This window comes from Mandrillus leucophaeus, unplaced genomic scaffold (assembly GCF_000951045.1).
Source record: "Mandrillus leucophaeus isolate KB7577 unplaced genomic scaffold, Mleu.le_1.0 Scaffold98, whole genome shotgun sequence".
In the NCBI taxonomy this organism is placed as follows: domain Eukaryota; kingdom Metazoa; phylum Chordata; class Mammalia; order Primates; family Cercopithecidae; genus Mandrillus; species Mandrillus leucophaeus.
In genome coordinates, this window is record NW_012110696.1 from 43,663 (window position 1) to 69,140 (window position 25,478).

Genomic DNA, 25,478 nt, shown 5'->3' on the forward strand with positions numbered 1-25,478 from the left:
CCCTCTGTCTCAAAAAAAAAAAAAAAAAGGAAGAAGAAGAATCACCTTATTCTAGCAACAGTGCTAGAAAAGAAAGGACTGGGAGAGATCTGGGGGAAGGAAGCAAACAACAAAGCAGCCGCAAATGTTTTTCTGAAAAGAATACATTATAAATATATATTTTAAAGTTTTTAAAAAGCTGTGTTAGAGGAAAATCAAATCCAAATTAAATGATGTAAGACATATAATATATGTCTGCATATAATAAGCACTCAATACACATTTGCTGATAACAATTAGGACAGGCCAAAGCAGACAGAGGAAGGGTCATAACCCTGGTACAAAAGTGAGAGCTTTTCTGCTAAATTCCAGCAATTTTCGATTGGTCGCTTGCTTCTGAATTTCATAGTTTTGAAATTGTAGGCTTGCCAATGGTACCCATAAAGATTTAGAAACATAAAGTTTCTTTACCTGTAAGGAAATCACAGTAAATCTCAAACACGATACATGAGAATGTTGGAAACTTTATTGAGCATAGTAAATTCCATCCAAAGTGATCATTCTTCTTACACAAACTTTATCCCTTCCATATGCTTCTGGGTTAAAACGTTTTTAAGTTAAGAGCATTGGCCAGTTGAGTGCAGAAAGGACACTTTTCAGGTGGCCAAACAAGCATTATCATCTTAGGGCTAGGCGCAGTGGCTCATGCCTGTAATCCCAGCACTTTGAGAGGCCAAGGCTGGCGGATCACAAAGCTGAGGCAGGAGAATTGCTTGAACCCGGGAGGCAGAGGTTGCAGTGAGCCAAGATCACGCCACTGCACTCCAGCCTGGGCAACAGAGAGAGACTCCATCACAAAAAAAAAAAATTAAAATTAAAAAAGCATTATCTTATTTAGTCTGTCATCTTCATACAATTAAAGCCTCAAGTTTCAAAGTCATTCAGTGACTACATGTGATGCTCCAAAACTTGAGATGTAATTCTACATAAAATACCACTTTAGACTAAAGGGATTTCTGTCTTAAGAAGACAGTATGACACCAAGACAACTAGTCCCTCCACTCCTACATCATTGCCCAGGTCTAGTTTTTACATTTTCCTTTTTTTTTTTTTGGGGACAGAGTCTTGCTCTGTCATCCAGGCTGGAGTACAGTGGCACAATCTCAGCTCACTGCAACCTCTGCCTCCTGGTTCAAGTGATTCCCCTGCCTCAGCCTCCCAAGTAGCTGGGACTACAGGCACCTGCCACCACGCCTGGCTAATTTTTTTTATTTTAGTAGAGAAGGGGTTTCACTATGTTGGTCAGATGGTCTTGATCTCCTGACCTCGTGATCCACCCACCTCAGCCTCCCAAAGTGCTGGGATTACAGGCGTGAGCTACCGTGCCAGGCCAGTTTTTACATTTTCAAAAGCACAAGATTGGGTGGGTTGCTCAGTATGGAGATAAACTGCTTACCACTGCATCCAAGAATTCAATGTGCCTCTTTAGAGTGGGTTTGGTATCACAGAACTGCCTGAAGAGAAGTCTTCCTATCGGTTGCTTGTCACAAAGACTGTTATATTCCCTTTCTGGGTGAAGAAAAGGGATAAGAAGCAAACAAATATAATCATTACAATCCACCACATGCTGTTCTAAGCCTGTTTTCACTTGATAAAATAAAAGTCAAAAACAGTATTTGCAGTATTATTTTCTTCTTTTTTGTTGTTGTTGTTGTTTTGTGTTTTTTTTTTGTTTTTGAAACAGTCTCCTTCCTCTGTTGCCCAGGCTGGAACGCAGTGGTACAATCTCGACTCACTGCAACCTCTACCTCCTGGGTTCAGGCAATTCTCCTGCTTATCTGTTAAGCATCTAATATCTAGAATATATAAAGAAATCTTATAAGAAATCTTATACCTCAACAACAAAAAGACAATTCAATTTTTAAAATGGATAAAAGATGTGAACAGACATTTCTCTAAAGGTTTATAAATGGCCCATAAGGACATGAAAATATGCTCAACATCATTAATCATTAGAGAAATGCAAATCAAAACACAATAAGATACTTCACACCCACTAGGATTGGAGAAAATGAAAAATAAAGAGGAAAATAAAAAGCGTTGGGAAGGATGTGAAGTAACTGACCACATCCTAGTGGGAATGTAACATGGGGCAGCAGTTTGGAAGAAGAGTCTGGTATTCCTCAAAAAGTTACACACAGAACTACCCTATGATTCTACTTCTTTTTTTTTTTTTGTCATCCAGGCTGGAGTGCAGTGGCACAATCTCAGCTCGCTGCAACCTCCCCCTCCTGGGTTCAAGCAATTCTCATGCCTCAACCTCCTGAGTACCTTGGATTACAGGCGCATGCCTCCACGTCCAGGTAATTTTTGTATTTTTAGTAAAGATGTGATTTCACTATGTTGGCCAGGCTGGTTTCGAACTCCTGACCTCAGATGATCCACCTGCTTTGGCTTTCCAAAATGCTGGGATTACAGGCATGAGCCATCGCGCCCAACCCAATTTTTGTAATTTTAGTAGAAACAGGGTTTCACCATGTTGGCCAGGCTAGTCTCAAACTCCTGACCTCAAGTGATCCGCCCACCTCGGCCTCCCAAATTGCTGGGATTATAGGTGTGAGCCGCCATGCCCGGCCAACAATTCTGCTTCTGAATACATACACAAAACAAGTAAAAGCAGGGACTCAAACAGAAAATTTGCACACCAATGTTCCTAGCAACGCTATTCACACAGCCAAAAACTTGGAACACCCAATGTCCATCAACAGATGAACAGATAAGCAAAATGTGGTATATCCATGCAATATCCAACTCAACGCCACTGAGCTGTACACTTAAAACAGTAATTTTTGTTATGTATATTTTATCATGATTTTTAAAAGCCTAGCACATGAATTTTCATAGCAGCATTATTCATAATAGGCAAGAGTAGAAAACAACTCCAATGTCTATCAACTGAAGAATGGCTAAATAAAATGTGATATATCCATATAATGGAAGATTATTCACCAACAAAAAAAGAATGAAGTACTTTAACAACATTATGCTACGTGAAAGACCACGTAGTATATGATTCCCCTTTATATGAAATGTCCAGAACAGGCAAAGACATAGACAGAAAGTGGATCTGTGGTTGTCTAGCTCTGGAGGGAGCAGGACGGAGTGAGGAGTGGCTACCAATGGGTGTGGCGTTTCTTCTTGGGGTGCTGGAAATGCTGTCAAATTGATTGTGGTGGTTTCACAACTCAATATATTAAAAACTACTGAACTAGATACTTTAAATGGATAAGCTGTATGGCATATGAATTATATCTTCAAGAAGCAGTTATTTTAAAAACTTGGTGGAGTTAAAACAATGGTGGAGTTAAAACAATGAGGGAAATACTAGCTCCTTTATACCACCAGAAACTAATCTTGATAAATAAAATACTTCATCTTTCTTTAAGAGGAACTACAAGAGTACTAAAGGAAAGATGGATTGGTTTGTAAAAATCATCTTGGAATAAACGTGTCCTTCCTACAGATAACACAAAGCTCAGAATCTAAGAAGGAAAATACTGATACATTTGTCTCTATGAAATATTAAAACCTCTGTATGAAAAAAAGACACTGTACACCAAAGGGAAAAAAGCAAAATTATAAATATATTCACATTGGATATAAAATGATAACTCCTTTTATATATAAACAGCTTTTATAAATGAATCAGAAAAGAAAAAGGAGGCTGGGCGCGGTGGCTCATGCCTATAATCTCGGCACTTTGGGAGGAAGAGGCAGGCAGATTACCTGAGGTCAGGGGTTCGAGACCAGCCTGGCCAACATGGGGAAACGCCGTCTCTACTAAAAACACAAAAATTAGCCAGGCGTGGTGGTATGTGCCTGTAGTCCCAGCTACTCCGGAGGCTGAGGCAGGAGAACTGCTTGAACTGGGAGGCGGAAGCTGCAGTGAACTGAGACCTCGCCACTGCACTCTAGCCTGGAGTGCTGAGACTCTGTCTCCAAAAAAAAAAAGAAAAGAAAAGAAAGAAAGAAAAGAGAAAGGAAAAATTGAAAAAATCCAATGGAAATGTTCTACCCCATCCATAAGAAACCATTTTTCAAATAACAGTTTAGTAAATATTAAAAATACTGATAACAACCAGTATTAGCAAAAGCATGGCAAAGAAAGCTTGCTACATACTGTTGGCAGAACGGTAAACTGACACAATCTTTTGGTGGGGGTGATTTAGCAACATCAAAAGTTTAAATGCATGTACCCTTTGAACTGAAAATTCTATCTTTAAAAAATACGGTTATGACTGCTCTACAGAGATGATTCTACATCTGACTTCTTAGGCTCATGTTAGGACCTGTAGCTAACTCTCATTCTTTATAGTTGCAGAGTATTCTGTTATACTGATATACTGTATTTTTATTTGACTAATCCTTTCCTGAAGATCAACAGAAACTTTTCTTGTCTTTTTTCTTTCTTTCCCTCTTTTTTTCCCCTCCTCGAGACAGGTCTCACTATGTTGCCCAGGTTGGATTCAACCTCTTGGGCTCAAGGGATCCTCCTGCCTCAGTCTCCCAAGTAGCTGCGACTACAGGTATTTGCCACCATGCCTGGCCCAATATTTTTTAAAAACATGCATAGAAAACTGTCTGGAAGGCTACTAAACAATACTTAACAGTGTTTCTTCTGGAGACAATAATCGACCGGGTCGTGGGAAGAGGAATTTTTACTTTTTCTTCAGTTATGTATAGAACAATGAGTATACGTATTACTTTTTTTTTTTTTTTTTTTTTTAGACGGAGTCTCGCTCTGTCGCCCGGGCTGGAGTGCAGTGGCCGGATCTCAGCTCACTGCAAGCTCCGCCTCCCGGGTTCACGCCATTCTCCTGCCTCAGCCTCCCGAGTAGCTGGGACTACAGGCGCCCCCCACCTCGCCCAGCTAATTTTTTTCTATTTTTTTAGTAGAGATGGGGTTTCACCGTGTTAGCCAGGATGGTCTCGATCTCCTGACCTCGTGATCCACCCGTCTCGGCCTCCCAAAGTGCTGGGATTACAGGCTTGAGCCACCGCGCCCGGCCACACGTATTACTTTTAAAAAATGTTTTTAATGTGGGCCAGGCACAGTGGCTCAGGCCTGTAATTCCAGTACTTTGGGAGGCCGGTGGGGGCAGATTGCTTGAGCTCAGGAGTTTAAGACCAGTCTGGGCAACATGGTGAGACCCTACCTCTCCAAAAAAAAAAAAAAAGTTCTTAATGAAAAAAACCAACAGCCAACTTTATAACTGCAGATCAGAAAATCTAAAGGTTTTTCTTTCCTGAGAGGAGTAATGAAGATATAAGGAGAATTTATCATAAAACGTTTGAAACAAATACGGAATAACGTATTCCGTATTTGTTTTCAATATTCTCAAGAAAGAATAACATCTAACGAATGGTATAATGCCAGATGTATCATTCAGGCATAAGTAGGCACTATTTACTCACCAATGGAATGTCTGAGCTCACTGCACTGGCTGACAGGAGGCAGCGTCAATATCTCCCTCCATTTTTTACTACGACCACTTTTTTTACCATATCCTCCTGAATTTGGGAGAAAAAGGCAATTTTTTTTTAAGTCAGAAATATCTAAGTATAACAACTACTTCCACTAATAGATCTTATCATTTCTGTTTGAGCGGTTTGGGTACCTACGATGAGTAAAAATACATGCTTATAATGATTTGTCTTATCTGGAAAGCTGCTTGATGAAGTATAAAATTCCCAGGTGATGCAATCTGTCACTAGGTCTGCCATTTAGAAGCCACGGTGAGCCTCAGTTTCCAAATATGTAAACTAGATCTAACATGACATATTGCTCAGGGTTGCTTACAAATATTTATCAAAGAAATATTTACTGAGCATCTACTATGTACCAAACACCTTCAAAGCACTGGGAATACGACAATAAAAAAACCAAGTCCCTCCCTCACATTCTTAGTGAGGGAGTGATGGTTTGGCTCTGTGTCCCCACCCAAATCTCATCTCAAATTATAATACCCACATGTCAAGGGAGGGACCTGGTGGGAGTCCTGTGATTGGATTGTGGGGACGGATTCCCCATGCTGTTCCCGTGATAATGAGGGAGATATCACCAGATCTGATGGTTTTAAAAGTGGCAGTTTCCCCTGCCACCATGTAAGACATGCCTTGCTTCCCCTTTGCTTTCTACCATGACTGTAAGTTTCCTGGGGCCTCTCCAGCCATGCAGAACTGTGAGTCAGTTAAACCTCTTTGGTTTATAAATTACCCAGTCTCAGGTAGTATCTTCAGAGCAGTGTGAAAATGGACTAATGCAGGGAGAGAGATGCACACATCATATAATAAGAGATCAGAAAAAAATAGCTAATCGTATAGTGATAAATACGAAATGAAATCAAGCAGGGTAAAGGTGGAAGGTGCTGTTTTAACTAAGGTAGGATCAGAGAAGACCTCTCTACCAGGGTCACATTTAGGCAGAGGCCTGAAGGATGTGAGGGACAGAGTCTTGGCAAGTGCTGGGAGAAGAGCATCCCATGGCGAAACAAGAACGGTGGAAAAAGCTACACTATAATACTCCAGAAAGATCTTTTAAACAAGCACCATTTTTTTCTTTAATGTAACTCAGAGAAATGAGCATCTTCAATCTCAAGCCTTCCGGGCAGCTAAAATTTTACTAAATTTTATCCAGGAGAACATAATGGCTTAGGCTGGGTGACTAAGACTCCATGACCATTTGGAATAACTGGGAAACCAGGGAGAAAGTCACGTTTCCTTGGGAGACAATGAGCTCTGTCTTAAATGCGGTGAGTGTGGAAAATTGTAAGAGACAGACATTTGGAAGATGGGTAGACTGGGATGAGCCCAGAAGAGGCTCAACTAGAGATACAGACTTGATATCTGCAAAAAAGATAACCATCAAAGATGCAAAAGCTTCTTCCTCAGCCTTAGTTTTGCTCTTCTACTCCCCCGACTCAATATCTCAACTGAGATCATGAGCTCTGGACTCATATCCCACACCACAAGATGTCCAGAGCACCTGGCGTTCAACATGTTCACCTTAGACTCATTATCTTCCCCCTCAGATCAAGTCCACATTTTTTCTTTTTGTTAATATTTATTTAATAAACATGTAACAACCACTTGCCAATGCCAGAGAATATGCTAAGTGCTGCATCAGTGACAGCCATGTCCCATGTCACTGAAGGGTGGGGAAAGGGGAACCTGTTCCTCCTGTCCCTTCACAGAGAACACAGAAACTCATTCCAGAGAAGCAGTAGGCACTGAAAAAAGGCTATCATCTTTGGTTATGGGTTATTTTTTTCAGGGCTATTGCTGGTTCTCCCTTCAGTTGAAGTAAGAACTGTTCTTTGGGATACGCCATTTTTATCTGACCTCTTAAAGGAGTACAGAGCTGAGCTGTCACTTGCCTGATGCAGTATTTTGCCCTCTAGATTCCACAAGTGGACAACAAGCATGATCTACAAGTGCTCCGAGACATGGCTTACGTCTTCAGTGGTGCTTCTGTGCCCAAGCTGCTGAATCATTGAGCAGAGAATAAGTCCCTCTTGGTCGTATTCATATTTCACTACCTCTGCTTTCTCTGGGTCCCTGAACTCTTCCAACTTTATACTACTCAAGTAACTAGCAAGAAACATGGCAGCCTGGCTGCTATGTCCTTCCTTTCCTAAGCCTGACACTGTCTGTAGGCTTAGAACCAGTGCTTCCACCTTCTCAGGAGCCAAGCAGCAAGGCAGGCAGGGCCTGGATGAGGTGGTGCTGGCAGCAGTAGCCAGTGCCAGTGTGAGCCAGGAACAGGTGGGAGCCCCATCCCCTTTCAGGTTGGTGGGGTGGGAGCCCCACACTACTGGAAGCAGCTGCAGCCACCCAGCCACAGCTGCTGACCTAGGTATCCCTGTGCTCTCAGGGGCCCAGGAAGCTCCCCTGCTCCCACAGGCCCGGAAGTGCCTGTTCCCACTGACTGGCCTCTCACTGCTCCTGGCACCTACTCTGATTTTGGATCAAAGTTGTGGCTGAGCCCAGGCACTGTCACGACCCAGCCAGGTGTGTGCATGGTAGGGGTGGTGCTGACACACCAGCCACCTGCCGCCTCAGCCCCCTCCAGACTTTGGACACCAATGAGCATGGCAGAGAGGCCAAGGCGTGGCTTAGTTCAGCTCAAGGCAGGTCTGCAGGCACCCCTTGGCACAAACAGCCTGGGCACTGTGAACAAGGGCAGGAAGCAGACAGGCTCCTGGGTGGAAAGGGGCAGGGTCCCCAGTGAAACCTCACTTTCAAGCCAGGGATAGACTGAAGCCTGGGGGCTGGGCTGCCAGTTCTCCAGACTGGAGTGAGAACTTACGGTGGTTTTTCTGGGCCCGTCCATGGATGAATCAGCATGCACTTCCTCCCCTCTGAAGCTCATAAAAACTTCTGACTCAGCCAGACTCAGGCAGAAAACAGGACAACCTGCCTGCAGAGAGGTGCTACACACTATGGGTCTCCTCTCCACTGAGGGCTGCACAGATGATGGGATGATCTGTCCGCAGAAAGGAGCTACCCATTTTGGGTCTCCTGAGAGCTGTACTGTCATCTGTCACTCAGCAAAGCACCTCTTCTCCTTGCTTGCCCTCCAGTTGTCTGTGTACCTCATTCTTCCTGGACATGGGACAAGAACTTGGGACCCACTGAATGGCGGGACTGAAAGAGCTGTAACACAAACAGGCTGAAGCACACCCCCCAACTCACCACGTTGTGGGTGATGAGGAGAGAAGAGAGAAGAGTTGCAGCCCCTTGGGGAGCCCAGATTTAGGAGCTTCCCAAGCCAAAGCTGTGACACCCTCTTTGAAGCTCTGTGGTTGCTGGAGCCTCCAAGCTTCTGGGCGTCACCATGTTCCCTGGTGCCCACAGTGGAAGCTGCTTGCGGTATGCTTGGTCTAGCCACAGCCACAGCAGGTAGCCAGGGCCCACGCTGGTGCCTGGAGCTGCCCACCCTGCCATAGTTGGCATGCCTGGCTGTGCCCAGTGGCTGGACCCTGCACTCATTTGCTCATGCAACCCTTGCTGCTCTGCACCTGGCTTGCCCTTGGCAGGCATGGGATCTGGACCAGTAGTGAAAGACAAGCACAGCCTGCCAGGCCAAGTGGGCGGAAGGAGCCCAGTGGGCCCAAGCAAAACTCAGGCAAAGCTGCCACTGGCCACAGAAGTTTCCAGCTGGTGAAGTGACACCCTGAGGATCCTGTGACAGTGGCACAGCCAGCCGCTCAGCCTCAGTGGGTTTGTGTTCATGGGTGTGTGGCACTGATGGTGGGGTAGGGTGGCAACAAGAGGTAGGCTGGATGCATCACCTAGGACTAGCATGTAAGGCAAGAGGTGAGCTGTTCTGCTCCTCACAGATGGGCCCAAGGAAGACAAGGCTTCCCATGAGTCACTGTGCCTCATCTTGGTGGGGTTCTGGGGTATTTGCACATGGAGATCTCAGCATCTAGTAGGCTTGCTGTGGAGATTAAATAGGGTAACTTGTATAGAAAGCTACCAGGCCCATGAGGAGGGTTCAGTGTTCCTTCCCTTCCCCTTTAGGGTACAGTTTTCTACATCCACAGAAGATTCCCACTGAAGACTGGTTCCCAGGTTCCCTTCTTGGATGAAGAGGGAAACAAGTCAAGGTGTTAGGCTTTCCTCTTCATCCTGGCTGCTGCCACCCTCAGCCAGCTCCAGGCAGTGAAGGCTCCAGGGAGGCTGGGTGGCCATGGCAGCCCCAGTCATCTTTCCATACTGTGAATCCTGGCTAACAAACTATTTATTCAGAAGACATCTGCTGTCCCTGTCCTGTGTGCCAGGCACTGGAGGGTCAGGCAGCTGGTCATAACAGGATGAAAGCACTCTTGTCAGACCCAAACAAACTTGGAGCAGGGAAGGCACAAAAAAGGGCTCTTGCTTGCATGTCTGAGATAAGAACCATCAGGAGGAGTTTCTAAAATAACCCCACGAGAAATTCTTTCACATCCTTCATGCATCTCTTGCTTTTCACGACCTACATTTGGCACATATGCAGACATTTCTGAGACCAGGTTTACCACTAGACTGTTTTTTTTTTTCTTTCTTGAGATAGAGTCTTGCTCTGTCACCCAGGCTAGAATGCAGAATGCAAGGCTCACTGCAGCCTTGACTTCCTGGACTCAAAAGATCCAGCTACCTCAGCCTCCTCAGCAGCTGGGACCACAAGCATGCACTACCACACATGTATATATTGGTTTTTTTGGCTGGGTGGGGGACAGAGTTTCACTGTTGTTGCCCAGGCTGGAGTGTAATGGTGTGATCTTGGCTCACCACAACCTCCGCCTACTGGGTTCAAGCGATTCTCTTGGCTCAGCCTCCCGAGTAGCTGGGATTACAGGCATGTGGCACCATGGCTGGCTAATTTTGTATTTTTAGTAGAGACAGGGTTTCTCCATGTTGGTCAGGCTGGTCTCGAACTCCCGACCTCGGGTGATTTACCTGCCTCGGCCTCCCAAAGTGCTAGGATTACAGGCGTGAGCCACCGTGCCTGGCCTAATTTGTGTATTTTTAGTAGAGACGGGGTTTCACCATGTTGGCCAGACTGGTCTCGAACTCCTGACCTCAGGTGATCTGCCCGCCTCGGCCTCCCAAAGTGCTGAGATTACAGGCATGAGCCACTGTGCCTGGCCACACATGGCTATTTTTTCAAAAAGGTTTTGTAGAGAAGAGATCTTGCCATGTTGCCCAAGCTGGTCTCAGACCCCTGGGCCCAAGCGACCCTCCTGCCTCAGCTTCCCAAACTGCTGGGATTACAAGCATGAGCCACCTTGCCTGGCCTGGTCTGGACATTTTTAGGACTGCAGCAATTGAGAGAAGATGCTCTTGAAAGAACACCTGCCCCATAGCGGCATCTCCACCACAGAACTGATGCCAAATTCCAGGACCTGGAACCAGTCTTCCCCATAGCGGCATCTCCACCACAGAACTGATGCTAACTGCAATCTTGAGCCCCTGGAACCAGTGAACTCTGTTTCCAAGCAGCTTATGTGAACCTCTCCCTGTTTGCCAAATCAAAGCTTCCTCTTCCTTTCCCCTTTTCAGGTGCACCTGTGGCTTGCCATGGCTGTGCATCCCAAATTATAATCCTCTTTGTTACTCCCTAATACATTCATTAAATTTGGAGATATTTTTCTCTGGTATCTTTTTTTAGATTGACAATAGAATCAATTAGCTCAATTATAGAATCCTATCAGACCAAGTTTTTAAAAGATTCTTAAAAACTTAGCATATTATCAATTAGCTTAATGTGTGAAGCCACAGTCTATGAGATAACCAAGAACCAAAGAGCTTTTCTACATAAAGGTAATTTTAAAGATGAAAGTTTTTTCCCCCTTTTTCTTCCCACTCAATGTGGATCTTTAGGATAGATTAATACAGCAACTGACTTTTAGGAATTTCTATAAAACCTAGTTTATTCTCAATTTCAGCTGTAAAAAAGAAGGAAAATATTTTATTGTCAAAAGAGATATAGTCAGGACACCAAAGGTTCATGTTACAAAAGAAAAAATAGGCAAAGTGAATTTCATAGCTCATGGAATGGCGGAAAATATCTGCACATTATATATCTGATAAGGGATTAGTAATCAGAATATATAGTGAACTCCTAATACTGTTACTGGGAAGTGGCGACCCAACGAGGGACTACATTTCCCAGTCCCCCGCGGGGAGGGGGGCCATGTGACTGAGATCTGCACAACAGAATGTGGACAGAAGTGTTTATGCCACTTCCACGACTGGCCTGGAAGAATCTGCCACACGGTTCTCCATGTTCTCACTTCTTTGTTTGGTAGATGGACCGAGATCCACAGGAGGATCTTGGGAGCCATGTGTTGATGACTCAGAACTTCCGCCAGCCTGGAACCCTGAATGACTGCACGAAGCATAGTCCACTCACCCACTCCCTCTCTGACCACCCTCAACATGGCTTTTACGGACATGAAAAATAAATTATATTCTTACTTTTTCACAAACAAGAGAGATTTTAAGGTTTATCTGTTACAGCAGCAAGTATTAGTTTCACTGATACAGATGTCAGTATCTTGAAGGGAAATGTTAACCTAAAAAAAACCTCAGGTAAACAGATGGTCTAGCAGTAGGCCTAGCAGCCGGAGCTCTGTGTTATTCAGTAGCAGCAACACATTTAGTACAGTGTTGTCTGTGATAACTCAAGAGGCAGAACACACAGACCAAGTGCTTAGAGAGCCCTACGCTCCAGCAAACAGGTTGAACAGCAGTAGTATGCGCTGTTACTCGTCATACCGAGGAAGGTATTTTGCTGGGGAAGGGAGCTCAAGCAAGAATTGCTGGCTTTGTAAGCAGCAATAAAAAAAAAAAAAAAAAAAGTGCAAACAGACCAGAAATTTGGGCCTTTAGAGAGCATGAAAGGCCACCTGTTCCTGGACTCCCAAACGTGGAAAATAAAACTGGAAAAGGCTTTGAAAGACAAAAGCACATAGAAACTCAGCTCTCTGCAACAAGCAGATCAGGGGTGTGGTTTTCCCACCCAAACTGCTGCCTCAAGACAGCCCCCAATTAATCTGGGGAGAGTAGAGACTTGAAAGAAAGAAAATTCGGCCAGGTGTGGCAGCTCACGCCTGTCATCTCAGCACTCTGGGAGGCTGGGGCAGACCGATCACCTGAGGTCGGCAGTCCAGCCTGACTAACGTGGAGGAACCCCGTCTCTAGTAAAAATACAAAATTAGCCGGACGTGGTGGCGTGCGCCTGCAATCCCAGCTACTCGGGAGGCTGAGGTGGGAGAATCGCTTGAACCTGAGAAGCGGAGGTTGTGGTGAGCTGAGATCGTGCCATTGTACTCCAGCCTGGGCATCAAGAGCAAAACTCAAAGGAAGGGAAGGGAAAAAAGAAAATTCAAGTTTGAGAACGTATCTAGGAAAGAAGGGTGGGTGCAACTACTGGCACATGGAACTGGCTAGAAGCAAACAGATCGTCAAAGGATAAAATTACATCAAATTTCAAGTTGGAATCTAGTTGGCTTTTCTTTGCAATGCTAGAATTGGACAACACCTCTTTCTAAAAAACAGAATGCAGCCTGGGCAACATAGTGAGACCCCCATCTGTACAAAAAAAAAATTAGACATGGTGGTGTGCACCTGTAGTCCCAGCTACTCAGGCAGCTGAGGTGGGAGGATCACTGGAGCCTAGGAGGTCAAGGCTGCAATGAGCCGTGACTGCGCCACTGCATTTCAGCCTGAGCAACAGACAAGAGCCTGTGAAAGAGAGGAAAAAAAAAAAAAAGGAAGGGAAGGAGGGAGGCATGGAAAGAGAGAGAGAGAAAGAAAGAGAAAAAGAAAACAGAATGACTGTTTCAATGAGCTGAACAGAGGAGTTTGGTTTTATAGGCAGAAAAGGGCTGAAGCAAGCAGACACAGAGAACAAAAAGCAGACTAGTCCTTTCAAAGTTACTTCCCTTGCTCCTTGCCTCTTGCAAAGGTTAAAGCAGAGGGGACCTCCTTATCATGCTGGCTAAAACTGGCCTGTTTGGGGATTTGGCTACTACATCTCTCTCCTGATCTCTCAGAAGGTCAAACAACTTTCAGCATGGTGACATGGAACTTCAGCATGAGTGACTCCATTGTGGTTTGATTTGTTGGGCCTAGCATAGGAGCTTAGCACAGACCAATGGCCACCTATAAATTTAGCTTAACAAGATCAAAAGCCGACTATGTTCCTTCCTTCCTTCCTTCCTTCCTTCCTTTCTTTCCTTTCTTTCCTTTCCTTTCTTTTCTTTCTTTCTAGACAGAGTCTTGTTCTGTCACCCAGCTGGAGTGCAGTGGCGCAATCCTGGCTCACTGCAAGCTCTGCCTCCTGGATTCATGCCATTCTCCTGCCTCAGCCTCCCGAGTAGCTGGGACTACAGGTGCCCGCCACCATGCTTGGCTAATTTTTTGTAGTTTTAGTAGTGACAGGGTTTCATCGTGTTAGCCAGGATGGTCTTGATCTCCTGACCTCATGATCTGCCCGCCACGGCCTCCCAAAGTGCTGGAATTGCAGGTGTGAGCCACCGCGCCAGGCCAAAGCCGACTATGTTTCTGAGAGAAGCATGGTGCTGAAGAACTTGGATCCAGGATGAAGACAGCCTTGAACTGCTTGAGCCTTAAAACAACCTTCAAACCCACAAACTCCAGTCAGTAGCAGTGGGTCTGCAAAGCTCTGCACCGCTTAAGAAACCTGTGGAGGTTTCATCTGTCTGTCCATCTTAGCTGGCTCAAGAAGGAAAATGTCCTGGGGGTGGAGCCATGGGACACAGTGAACACAGGTGAGGGCATAACTGGGCACTAATCAAGGAATGTTCCCCAACCCCACAGGGCCCTTTCGCTGATGGGCCCATGTCTACTGAGGGCACCCTGCTCTTCCTTTCCTAAAAGGGAATTTCTGCAATAGTCACCCTGCCTCTGCTCCCCCACGGTATATTAGGTATGAGGAGGGAAGATCATTTGGTTCTTTATGTAGGCTGCTGAATCCTGAGGAGCCACGTCTAGCACTCATGGAGGAAACGAGGTCTTTCTGGTCTTTTTTTTTTTTTTTCCTGAGACAGAGTCTCACTCTCTCGCCAGGCTGGAGTGCAGTGGTGCGATCTCGGCTCACTGCAACCTCCGCCTCCCAGGTTTAAGCGATTCTCCTGCCTCAGCCTCCCGAGTAGCTGGGACTACAGGTGCACGCAACCATACCCAGCTAAATTTTGTATTTTTAGTAGAGATGGGGTGTCACCATGTTGGCCAGGATGGTCTCCATCTCCTGATCTCGTGGTCTGTCTGCCTCAGCCTTCCAAAGTGCTAGGATTACAGGCATGAGCCACCGCACCCGGCCTCATTCTGGTCTTTGAAGGGAGATTAGGATGCCTGTAAGGGAAGAAGGCTGTGCCTGGATATTTGGTGGCTAGAGGACAGACATGGCCCAGAGAGCCAACTGTCCTATGCTGACTCAAGATGCACTCTCATTATGCAGAGTCGTTGCCAGGAAGTGGCTGCCCAGCTAATACTTCTGTGGCTCTGCCCCCTTTGCAGTTAAAAGTGGCTATGTGACAGAGCAATGTACAAAACGGGTGTACCGCTCGGGTGACAGGTGCACCCAAATCTCAGAAACCACCACTAAAGAACTTTTCCATGCAAACAAAACACCACCTGTTTCTCCAAAACTACTGGAATAAAAAACAGCCAAAAATGGGTGTACCCACTTCCAGGGCTGGACCATAAAGCCCTCCTGTCTGATCCCCCACGTTACCTGAGCCAAGTACTTTCCTCCATGACTGTCAGCTTCTCAGGACAAATTTATCTGTTTTTATTCATCCCTGTATATCCCTAGAGCCAAGCTTAGTGCCTGGCACACAATAAATCATTTTTGAATGAAAGTAAAGTAACTGGCGCCGTCGTCAAGATAGTATAAAGAGAGCACTGAGATATAAAGCCAGGTCTGGCTGGCTCCAAAGCCTGGCTGGCTCCAAAGCCCATGATCTTAACTGCTATTCATACATTCATTCATTCAACAAGTATTTACTGAGCATCTAATGTGTGCCAGGCACTGTTCTAGGCACGAAAAATACAGCAGTGAACAAAGCAAATAAAACTTCCTCCTCTTACGAAGCTTACATTTTAGGGAGAAAGCCCAACGAACAAAGTACAAGTAAAATACATAGTACATGAGATAATAAGAAGTGCTGTGGAGAAAAATAAAGAGTAAATGACAGCCGCGTGTGGTGGTGTGCGTCTACAATCTCAGCTACAGGGGAGGCTTAGGTGGGCTTGCTTGAGCCCAGGAGTTCGAGCTGAGCAACATAGCGAGACCCTGTCTCCAAGAAAAAAAGAGTGAATGAGGGAAGGAGTAGTGGCCAGGAAATTCCTGAGGTGAGAGAATAAGCCCTGTAAGAAAAATTCTCAAGAGACAGAGGAAACCGTGTGGAGGCAGTGAGAGAGGGTGGATGAGGTTGGGGCGGTGGTCTTAAGGCCACTGCAGGGACTACGGCTTTCACTCTGAGTTGTCTGGGAAGCCATGAAGAGAGTTCAGAGGAGCGGCTGACACAATCTGGCTTAAATTTTAATAAGGCCACTCTGGCTGCTGTGCTGAGAACAGGGAAAAGGCAGAAGCTGGCCACAGTGTTCCAGGTGAGATGCTGACGGCTTGAGCCAAGTGATAGTAGTGAAGGTGAGAAAAGGTCGGATTCTGCTGCGTTTTGAGGTGAGGGCTGAACACTCTGCCCAAGGATTGAGTGTGGGGGTGTGAGGAAGTCAAGTGCAGCTACATGAGCATTAACTGAGGTGCAGATGGAAACATCGGGGTGCTGGGGTTGAGTATTCAGGGTCTGGTGCAGGCTCTTTCTGGTACCAGTGACACTTCCACACAGTGATGTCAGGTAGGCAGGAGCACAGTGAGCTGCAAGTTGAGTGGAGAGGCCCAGCCTGCAGGCATGAACTGGAGAGACAGGAGCCTGTTTCAAGCCATAGTACTGCAAGATCACAAGGGAGCAAGTGTGGATAGAGAAAGCGAGAGGCTCCTGAACAAAGACGGGGGGCATTTGGTATTAAAAGGCCTAGAAGATAAGGGGGACCAGCCAAGCCATCTGAGCAAGCAGTGGAACAGGAAAGGTGATGATGCAGAAGAACAGGCTCACGGAAGAAAGCACGACGCACCACGCCAGCGCAGCCCACAGGAGCAGCAAGACAAGGACCAAGAACTGATCCCTGGGACGTGGCAAGGGTGGCTTTGGTGAGGTGGTGGAGTTGAGAACTCAGCACCTAGCACCTAACTGACCCCACACTTGTTTGAAGAGTAAATAACATGGCCAGCACTTTGTGAGGTCGAAGTGGGCAGATCACTTAGGTTCAGGAGTTTAAGACCACCCTGGGCAACATGGTGAAACCCTATCCCTACAAAAAATACAAATATTAGCTGGGGATGGCGGTGGGCACCTGTAGTCTTAGCTACTTGGGAGGCTGAGGCAGGAGAATTGCTTGAACCCAGGAGGTGGAGATTGCAGAGAGCCAAGATTGCACTGCTGCACTCCAGCCTGGGTGACAGAATGAGGCCCTGTCTTAAAATAAATTTTTTTTTAAAGAGTAAATAACAAACACACACAGCAGCGCACACACTGTGCACCTCTAAACACCTCACCCCCGCCCCCTGCCACATATGACTAGACCTGGTAGGACATGGAGCACACACTGCAGCTACAAGAGGTCCCCTGGCTTGGTCTAAGAGACAGACTGTCACAGGTTAAAGAGAGAGAGAGAAGAAGGGGGCCCTCCCCGCAGGTTTGGGGCACACGTGCTGGTGAATGCTAACAGCCAATCTACCCCTCATTCAGCTGTCCTCGGTTCCAAAAGTCTCCACTGCACAGCACAGCGCTCTGGTGCCATGCTCCCGCTGTTTGGCCCGGGCCCGGTCACACTCACAGGTGGGCCGGTTACGCTGTCAATACTACGTAAAGACAAGCAGGCCAGAAGGTGAAGAACCAGGCAAGAAAATGCAGAGCACAATGAGTCGTGGGGCCATGGCGAGGTCAACGGTGGTCAGCACGGCCACAGGCATTTCAAAGGAGGACCATCCACAGACACTAAAGTCTGGGCAGCATACTGGGTTGAAAACTGGCAGAGGATTCCTCTAAGTTTTTGAGGTCCCCAAAAGCAGGCAGTAAAGTGGGGCCACAGTGTTTGAAGGCCCAAGGATCCCTTCTATGGGCTGCCTTCATCTGTTTCAAAGGTACTTGTTACAGGCTGAATTCATCCCGCCTTAAAGAACGTATGTTAGAGTTCTATTCCCCAATTAGCTCCTAACCCTCAGAAAGTGATCTTATTTGGAGATAGGGTCTTTATAGAGATAATTAAGTTAAAATAAGGTCATCAAGGTGGGCCCTAATCCAACATGATTGGTATCCTTATAAAAATGGAAAATTGGACACAGAGACGCCCACAGAGGGCACGCCCCGTGGAGATGAAGACAGATCAGAATGATGCACCTCCAAGCCAGGGGACACCAGAGACTGCCAGCGAGCCAGCAGAGGCTGGGAGAGAGGCCTGCGACAGATTCTTCCTCACAGCCCACAGAAGGAATCAGCTCCGCTCACAACTTGACCTTGCACTCTGGCCTCCAAGACTGTGAGACAACAAACGTCTGTTGCTGGAGACATCAGGTTTGTATCACTTTGTCACACAGCCCTAGCAAACTCACACAATACCATCCTCTGCCTTTCCTCTTCCTGCTATTCCTGCCAAGTTTCTTTTCCTTGCATTTTTGGGCCACTTCTGCTTCAGATGCAGGCATGCCTAGCTTGCTCATTTCCTCATCCTTATTCATTCATTCATCCATCCATCAGCTACTTATTGAGTACCTACTATAGGCCACAACATTATGCAAATGACCTCAGAGAAGCATTTAAAGGGCTTCATGAGGTGCTGACAGTCCTCTGGCCGATGACGCAAGCAAAGCTGGGCAAAAGGTGCGGAAACAAGCATGAAGAACCACACAGATTATTTTGTTTGAGGTAAAGGTAGCAAAGCACAAAAATGTAATATGAGACTATTAATTTGTATTTTGGAAGTAATTTGCATATCAATTAACCACATATTTACTGGAGACTGAATATTGTTACCAAATTAGTCTTTATAACCATGACATAAATGTCAATAATGGACTTTGCACACATACGTACAAAATACCGTAAATGTTTCTGTTAAAAAGTACCTCAAGAAGCCCTAATTCTAGAGTTTTTTTCGGGAGCTTTAATAAAGCCAAAATGATTTTCATTGTGTCATTTTTCTTTAAGGTAACTATTGCCTAATTTTGGTCAAAATATAAAGCTCAAGAACATTCTTTTTTTTTTTTTTTTTTGAGACGGAGTCTTACTCTGTCGCCAGGCTGGAGTGCAGTGGCACGATCTCAGCACACTGCAACCTCCACCTCCCAGGTTCAAGTGATTCTCCCGCCTCAGCCTCCCAAGTAGCTGGGACTACAGGTGCACGCCACCACGCCCGGCTAACTTTTGTATTTTTAGTAGAGACGGAGTTTCATCATGTTGGCCAGGATGGTCTTGATATCTGGACCTCGTGATCCACCCGCCTTGGCCTCCCAAAGTGCTGGGATTACAGGCATGAGCCACTGTGCCTGGCCAAGAATATTCTTTTATGTATCAGTTGTACAGATATTTTTGGTCCTAAAGTAGCATAAAGCCACTAAACCCAATATTTGGTTCACTGACCAAGAAATAAAAATCCTGATTTAAACCCATTATAGAAAAGTAGAAAAAATAAGAAAACCAAACTGACCTGGTTGCTAATAACCTGGCTGATTGATAGCATCCCAAATTAGCTGTACCACAATGATGATAACAGACGGTAGACATTATTATTTTGGGAGAATGGGGTAACCCTTTGTTGGCAGAGAAATAATTTGGCTGACTACTACATAGATTACTTCAAATATCTGACAGATAAGAAGAAATACTTAGTTTATAACTCTTTCTAGAAAACTTGATCTTACATACTATTGAAAATTCTAATAGGCTGGGTATAGTGGTTCACCCTGTAATCCCAGCACTTTGGGAGGCTGAAGTGGGAGGGTAGGATCACTTGAGTCCAGGGGTTCCAGACTAGCCTGGGCAACACCGAGAGACCCCAGCTCTACAAAAACCACAAAATTAGCTGGGCATGGCAGCGCATACCTGTGGTCCCAGCCACTTGGGAGTCTGAGACAGGAGCATTGCTTGGCCCCTGAGTTCAAGGCTTTGAAGCTTCAGTAGCTATGACTGCCCCACCTGCACTCCAGTCTGGGCAACAGAGTGAGACCCTGTCTTTAAAAAAGAAAATTGGCTGGGCACCGTGGCTCACGCCTGTAAATCCCAGCATTACGGGAGGCTGAAGCGGGTGGATCACCTGAGGCTGGGAGTTCGAGACCAGCCTGACCAACAGGGAGATACAAAAAAATACAAAATTAGCCAGGCATAGTAGTACATGCCTGTAATCCCAGCTATCTGGGAGGCTGAGGCAGGAGAATCACTTGAACCCAGGAGGCAGAGGTTGTGGTGAGCCGAGATTGTGCCATTGCACTCCAGCCTTGGCAACAAGAGCGACACTCCGTCTAAAAAAAGAAAGAAAGAAAAGAAAAGAAAATTTGGCCAGGTGCAGTGGCTCACACCTGGAATCCCAACACTTTGGGAGGCCAAGGCGGGTGGATCATTTGAGGTCAGGAGTTTGAGACTAGAAAAAGAGCATTCTTTTAATTTCCTCAGCTGGGGAACTTCAAAGGCAACTTGGAGGATTCTCTGCAATCGCGCCTCTATCCTGTCTTCTACCTTTGGCATCTCTCTGATCTCCTTTCCTCTTTGTTCTCCTAGCTACCCCACTGGCCCTAGCGCATATGGCCGATGCCTGCTTACTATGCCACTTAAACAGGCCCTTGCAATGGCCCTTTGTTGGTTTCTTCTGCAGCCCCTCCCTTACTTCTCCCCCACGGCGTATGTCTTGCTGCGACTATCAGTCTAGTTGCTTGGTTCCCCCCCAGCCATGGATGCATGGAGGGAGCCGGAGCCAAGCAAGCCAATTGGTGCTGTCTCCCAGGCTAAGAATCATGAAATTCACAGGCAAAATCAGATAAATAAAATAAAAAGATATCCGCTGTGTCACAGGAGTGACAGTTGAGACCTGATTATCAGTCAGTAGCTCCCTGTCTAAAACTATCTGAAACTGCAACTACCAGTGCCACCTGGGTGCTTCCTACCCCTGTCTCTGCTGTAATTTCCCTTGGCATTCACCACTTGCTAATATGCCACTTATTTATGTGTCTCAGGACTGCCTCCCCTATAAGAATGTGGTCTCCAGAATGGCAGGAATTTCTGAGTATGTTGTTTATTGCTATAGGCACAGCACCTGGAACATTCTGAGCACACATCTGCCAAATGAATGAATGAATGAATGAATGAATGAATGAATGAATGAGTGGGTCTCAGCTCCTGTTCTTTCCACCCTGATTATTAGGTTCTTACTTTGATTCTTTGAGCTACCCAATATCTTCTCCATAAATTTCCTATTTGCTTAAGTTAGCAAAAGTTCTAGGGAGGAAGCCTCAGCAAGAGGCAGCATTAACAGTAACAGGTATATTAACCATGCTGCAGGGGTGAAAGAAACTGCTAAATAACACCGCAGCCTGAAATCAGAACAGAATTGGAATACATAAGACCAAAACCCACATTAAATGCACGTATCACATATTCTTGTCTGCATTTGTGTTTTCAGTTTCTCCAAGAGATAAGATGGTGTTTAAACTCTCCTCAGAAGTATGATGTGACATAATTTAAGCTTATTTAAAACATAAAAGCCATAAGTTGCTTAACAAACAATATTATACAGGGAAAAAATCCTAAATTACAAAAAAAAAAAACCAGACCGGGCACAGTGGCTCACGCCTGTAATCCCAGTACTTTTGGAGGCCGAGGCGGGCGGATCACCTGTGATCTGGAGTTCGAGACCGGCCTGACCAACATGGAGAAACCTGTCTCTACTAAAAATACAAAATTAGCCAGGCGTAATGGTGCATGCCTGTAATCCCAGCTACCTGGGAGACTGAGGCAGGAGAATTGCTTGAACCCGGGAGGCAGAGGTTGTGGTGAGCCAAGATTGCAAGATTGCGATTGCACCATTGCACTCCAGCCTGGGCAACAAGAGTGAAACAATGTCAGAAAAAAAAATTGTTTTCATATGCATTAACAATATGATCTATAAACCTATGAATTACATCAAGGAAAAAAATAAAACAAAACACCAACAAAAACCCAATATGGGCCAGGTGCAGTGGTTCACGCCTGTAATCCCAGAACTTTGGGAGGCCGAGGTGGGCGAAACACTTGAGGTCAGGAGTTCGAGACCAGCCTGACCAACATCGCAAAAACTTGTCTCTACTAAAAATACAAAAATTAGCCAGGCGTGGTGGTGCTTGCCTGTAGTCCCAGCTACTTGGGAGGCTGAGGCAGAAGAATCACTTGAACCCAGGAGGCAGAGGTTGCAGTGAGCTGAGATCGCACCACTGCACTCCAGCCTGGGCAACAGAGTGAGACTCTGTTTCAAAACAGAACGAAACAAAAAAGACCAACCCAATATGATCATTTCACACTTTCATCATGTCCCTGGCAGAGTGACACACAAACGCTTTCAGTGTAGCACCATCTGCCAACATTCCTGAAAGGAGAAAGGTTCTAACAATCTCTGTTTAGACCGTCTTAGTCTGTTCAAGCTGCTCTAACAAAATACTATAAACTGAGTAGCTTATAAATTGCAGAAATTTATTTCTCACAGTTCTGGAAGCTAAGAAGTTCAAGATCAAAACAGATTTGGTGTCTGGTGAGGGCCCAGTTTCTGATTCATAGCCAGCACCTTCTTTCGTGTCCTTCACATGGTGGAAGGAGTGAGGGATGTCTCTCCAGTTTCTTTTATAAAGGCACTAATACCATTCATGAGGGCTCCACTCTCATGACCCAATCACCTTCCAAAGGCCCCACCTCCTAATTCCATCACCTTTGTAGTGAAGATTTCAACATAAGAATTTTGGGGGAACACAAACATTCAGACCATAGCAAGCAAGGACCAGAGAGGGAGGGGGGATGGACACTGACTGATTCTATTTGAAATAAATCCAGGAAATGACTGGACTCACTAAAAATATTAAATCAACATTGTACTTCTCAGGACCAGAATATAACTCTTGTGCTATGTTCATTCATTTCAAAGGTGAATTTTCTAGTACATGAGCCAGAGAAGTTAAACAAGGAGTTGTCTATGAAGTTATATGACCAAGAAGACACCTCCTAGTACATCCTGGGAGATACTTGAAAGTAACAAACCCAGTCATCAACTTGGGAAAAAGCCCTAAATTATAACCAACACTCAGCATGTATGCATGTATTTCTAATATTATATATTCAACTTCTCTAACCATTAATCCAGCTGTACATAATGACTCTTTCTGACCACAGGAGCAAATACTCTCACTCAATGGGGACAGACCTCATAATCACACTACCACGGAGTTCATATGAGATATTTCAGGGAAAAAATTAAAACTTTCTTTTTTTTTTTAATCCCAAGACAGAGTATCGCTCTGTCACCCAGGCTGGAGAGCAGTGACACAATCTTGGCTCACTGCAAGCTCCACCTCCCGGGTTCACGCCATTCTCCTGCCTCAGCCTCCCGTGTAGTTGGGACTACAGGTGCCCGCCACCATGCCTGGCTAATTTTTGTATATTTAGTAGAGACGGGGTTTCACCTTGTTAGCCAGAATGGTCTTGATCTCCTGACCCCGTGATCCGCCCGCCTCGGCCTCCCGAAGTGCTGGGATTACAGTTGTGAGCCACTGCGCCTGGCCAAAACGTTCATTTTTCAAACTATCACTGTGGTCCCAGGCTTTGTGGCAGAATCTGGTTTTATATTATTTAGCATTTATAGAGCACTTACATTTACCTCATTATCTAATCTCTGCTGCATTATAAGGAAGGCGGCTTGGTACAATTCCTTTTTGTAAGTTACATGCAGATAGGTAGTGTAAAAAGAAAACTGGTTTAGCGTCAATCTGACTTCCACGAAGGATGGTTCTCTTCCATGACCAATTTGGAGTTCAGAGTGAGGGACAAGAGGCACAGTCAAATGCTCCTCTGAAAATGGCTGCTGAGAACGCATACTGCTCTGGGACTCCCTGACTGTCTTAAGAGAAAAAGATTCCATTCTCTTCCCACCCATTCTCAGTTCTTCTATTCAAAATAGTGTGAGTTGGTGCACAAAAATACTGAGAAGATGAAGTCTTTGTTTCAGACTTTTTAAAAGAGATAGATGGTCTTACTGTTTTGCCCAGGCTGGACTCTCCCGGGCCCAAGCAAGCCTTCCACCTCAGCTTCCAGAGTAGCTGGGACTACAAGCGTGGCCGCCACCTTTGGCTCCAGATTGTCCTTTAAGTATGCAGCGCTGGCTGGTGTCACATCTTCAGTCGGCATTTACCCTGTCCTGGAGCACAAAATCCAAGCAGAGCTGCTCCATCACACAAGGAAATAGAGGAAATCAGCAATTCCGTAAGAGTGATGGGGTGTGAAGAACTACTGTGGCTGGCATGGGGGGACTTGAGGTCCGAGGTTCTGTCACCAGCTCTCTTGAGAGGCAAGCAAGGGAGACATGAGGTCCAAGAGAGAGGATTGCGGGGGTCTCCCGCTGAAGGGTTGGACCAACTGATGCTTTTGTGGCAGGAGGCAGAGGACTAGAGAGACCAGGATGGGTGAAAACAGGAGAATATTTATTTTAAGGTGCGCATGGGCTCAGTGGATTCGCATCCAAAAAGTTGAGCCTTGAACAAAGACTGAGCAGGATTTGTATAAGCAAACTTACAGAAGCAAAACAAAGGCAGTTAATCATACAATGACAGGTCACATAATCTATAGCATAACTGATGACTTGGCATAACTTGTGGCCTTGCATAGCTGGTGGCCTTGTAGCTGCCATGAAAGAAAAAAACAAAAACTGGCTAAATACAGACATTCGTCCTTTTTTTTTTTTTTTAACTTCACCCCTGCTCTGGAAGTGGGGTGTCTGGAGCCTATTCCTTTGGTTTTGACTTCTGGAACAGCGTTATCTTATAACTGTCCTTGAAGTGAGTTTGCTAAGAAAAAGAAAACTTGTTGTGTTTTTCTTTTTAACCCCTGCCTTGCCACATTCTGGGCCTTGGCTTTTACTTTTCTTGGAGTGAATGAATGCAGTACTTATTATTTTTAAATTTCTGCCTCACTTTAATAATGAGAAAAGGCTGAATTTTTGCCAACTTGTCCATTTGTCACCATGTCGTGCTAAAGCACACTTGACACACCATAAAGCCTCAGATCAAACCTCAAAACCAAGCAGTTATGTTAAAAATAGCATTGCCCTACAATCACTATCTGAAGGTTCTCACCCAGAGTAGTTCCCAGGCTGCTCTTCTTTGTCCCCCTTAAGACCATAAAGACACCGTTCTTTTTTGGTGGGACAGGTTGTCCAACACGAGCAGGACACTGCCTGCCCCATCCTGAAGCAACACTGTCACCGAGGTCACACCGAGAGGACAGCACAAGGACACAGGGCAAGACTAAGAAGAGCAAAGTTCAGACTTCTCTCATCTGGGCCAGGAGATGCGAGCTCGGGACCTGGCCAAGGCAGCCTGACCACACCGCACAGACCCCGGCTCTGGCTCCGTGCAGATCTGGGTTCCCCCAATGGGAGGTGTTGGGGCTCTCCAGGGAAATCGGGGTTCTCCGGGGATGTCAGGTTCCTTCAGGGGGGCCAGGGTTCCCTGGGATTCGGGGTTCTCCGGGGGGTGTCGGGGGCGCCTGCCACACACCCACCTTGACGCGCTTTCAGCAGCAGCGAGTTGGCCATGATGTTCTCGAGCTCCATGTTCTGGCGCCGCCGCCGCCGCCGCC

The 25,478-nt window shown here is 45.8% G+C and overlaps 1 protein-coding gene across 1 annotated transcript in view; it reads right to left on the bottom strand.

The window, feature by feature from the left end:
- Positions 1–25,440, bottom strand: part of GRK4 (G protein-coupled receptor kinase 4) — a gene marked incomplete at its 3' end in the record, with an annotated part of 57,794 nt that extends 32,354 nt beyond the window's left edge. Inside the window, exons 1-3 of the mRNA XM_011970920.1 lie at positions 25,401–25,440; positions 5,455–5,550; positions 1,436–1,548 (exon numbers count right to left, since the gene is read on the bottom strand). Of these exons, the coding sequence (XP_011826310.1) occupies positions 1,436–1,548; positions 5,455–5,550; positions 25,401–25,434 (243 nt within the window). The remainder of the gene's footprint in view (positions 1–1,435; positions 1,549–5,454; positions 5,551–25,400) is intronic.
- Between the last annotated feature and the right edge of the window lie 38 nt (positions 25,441–25,478).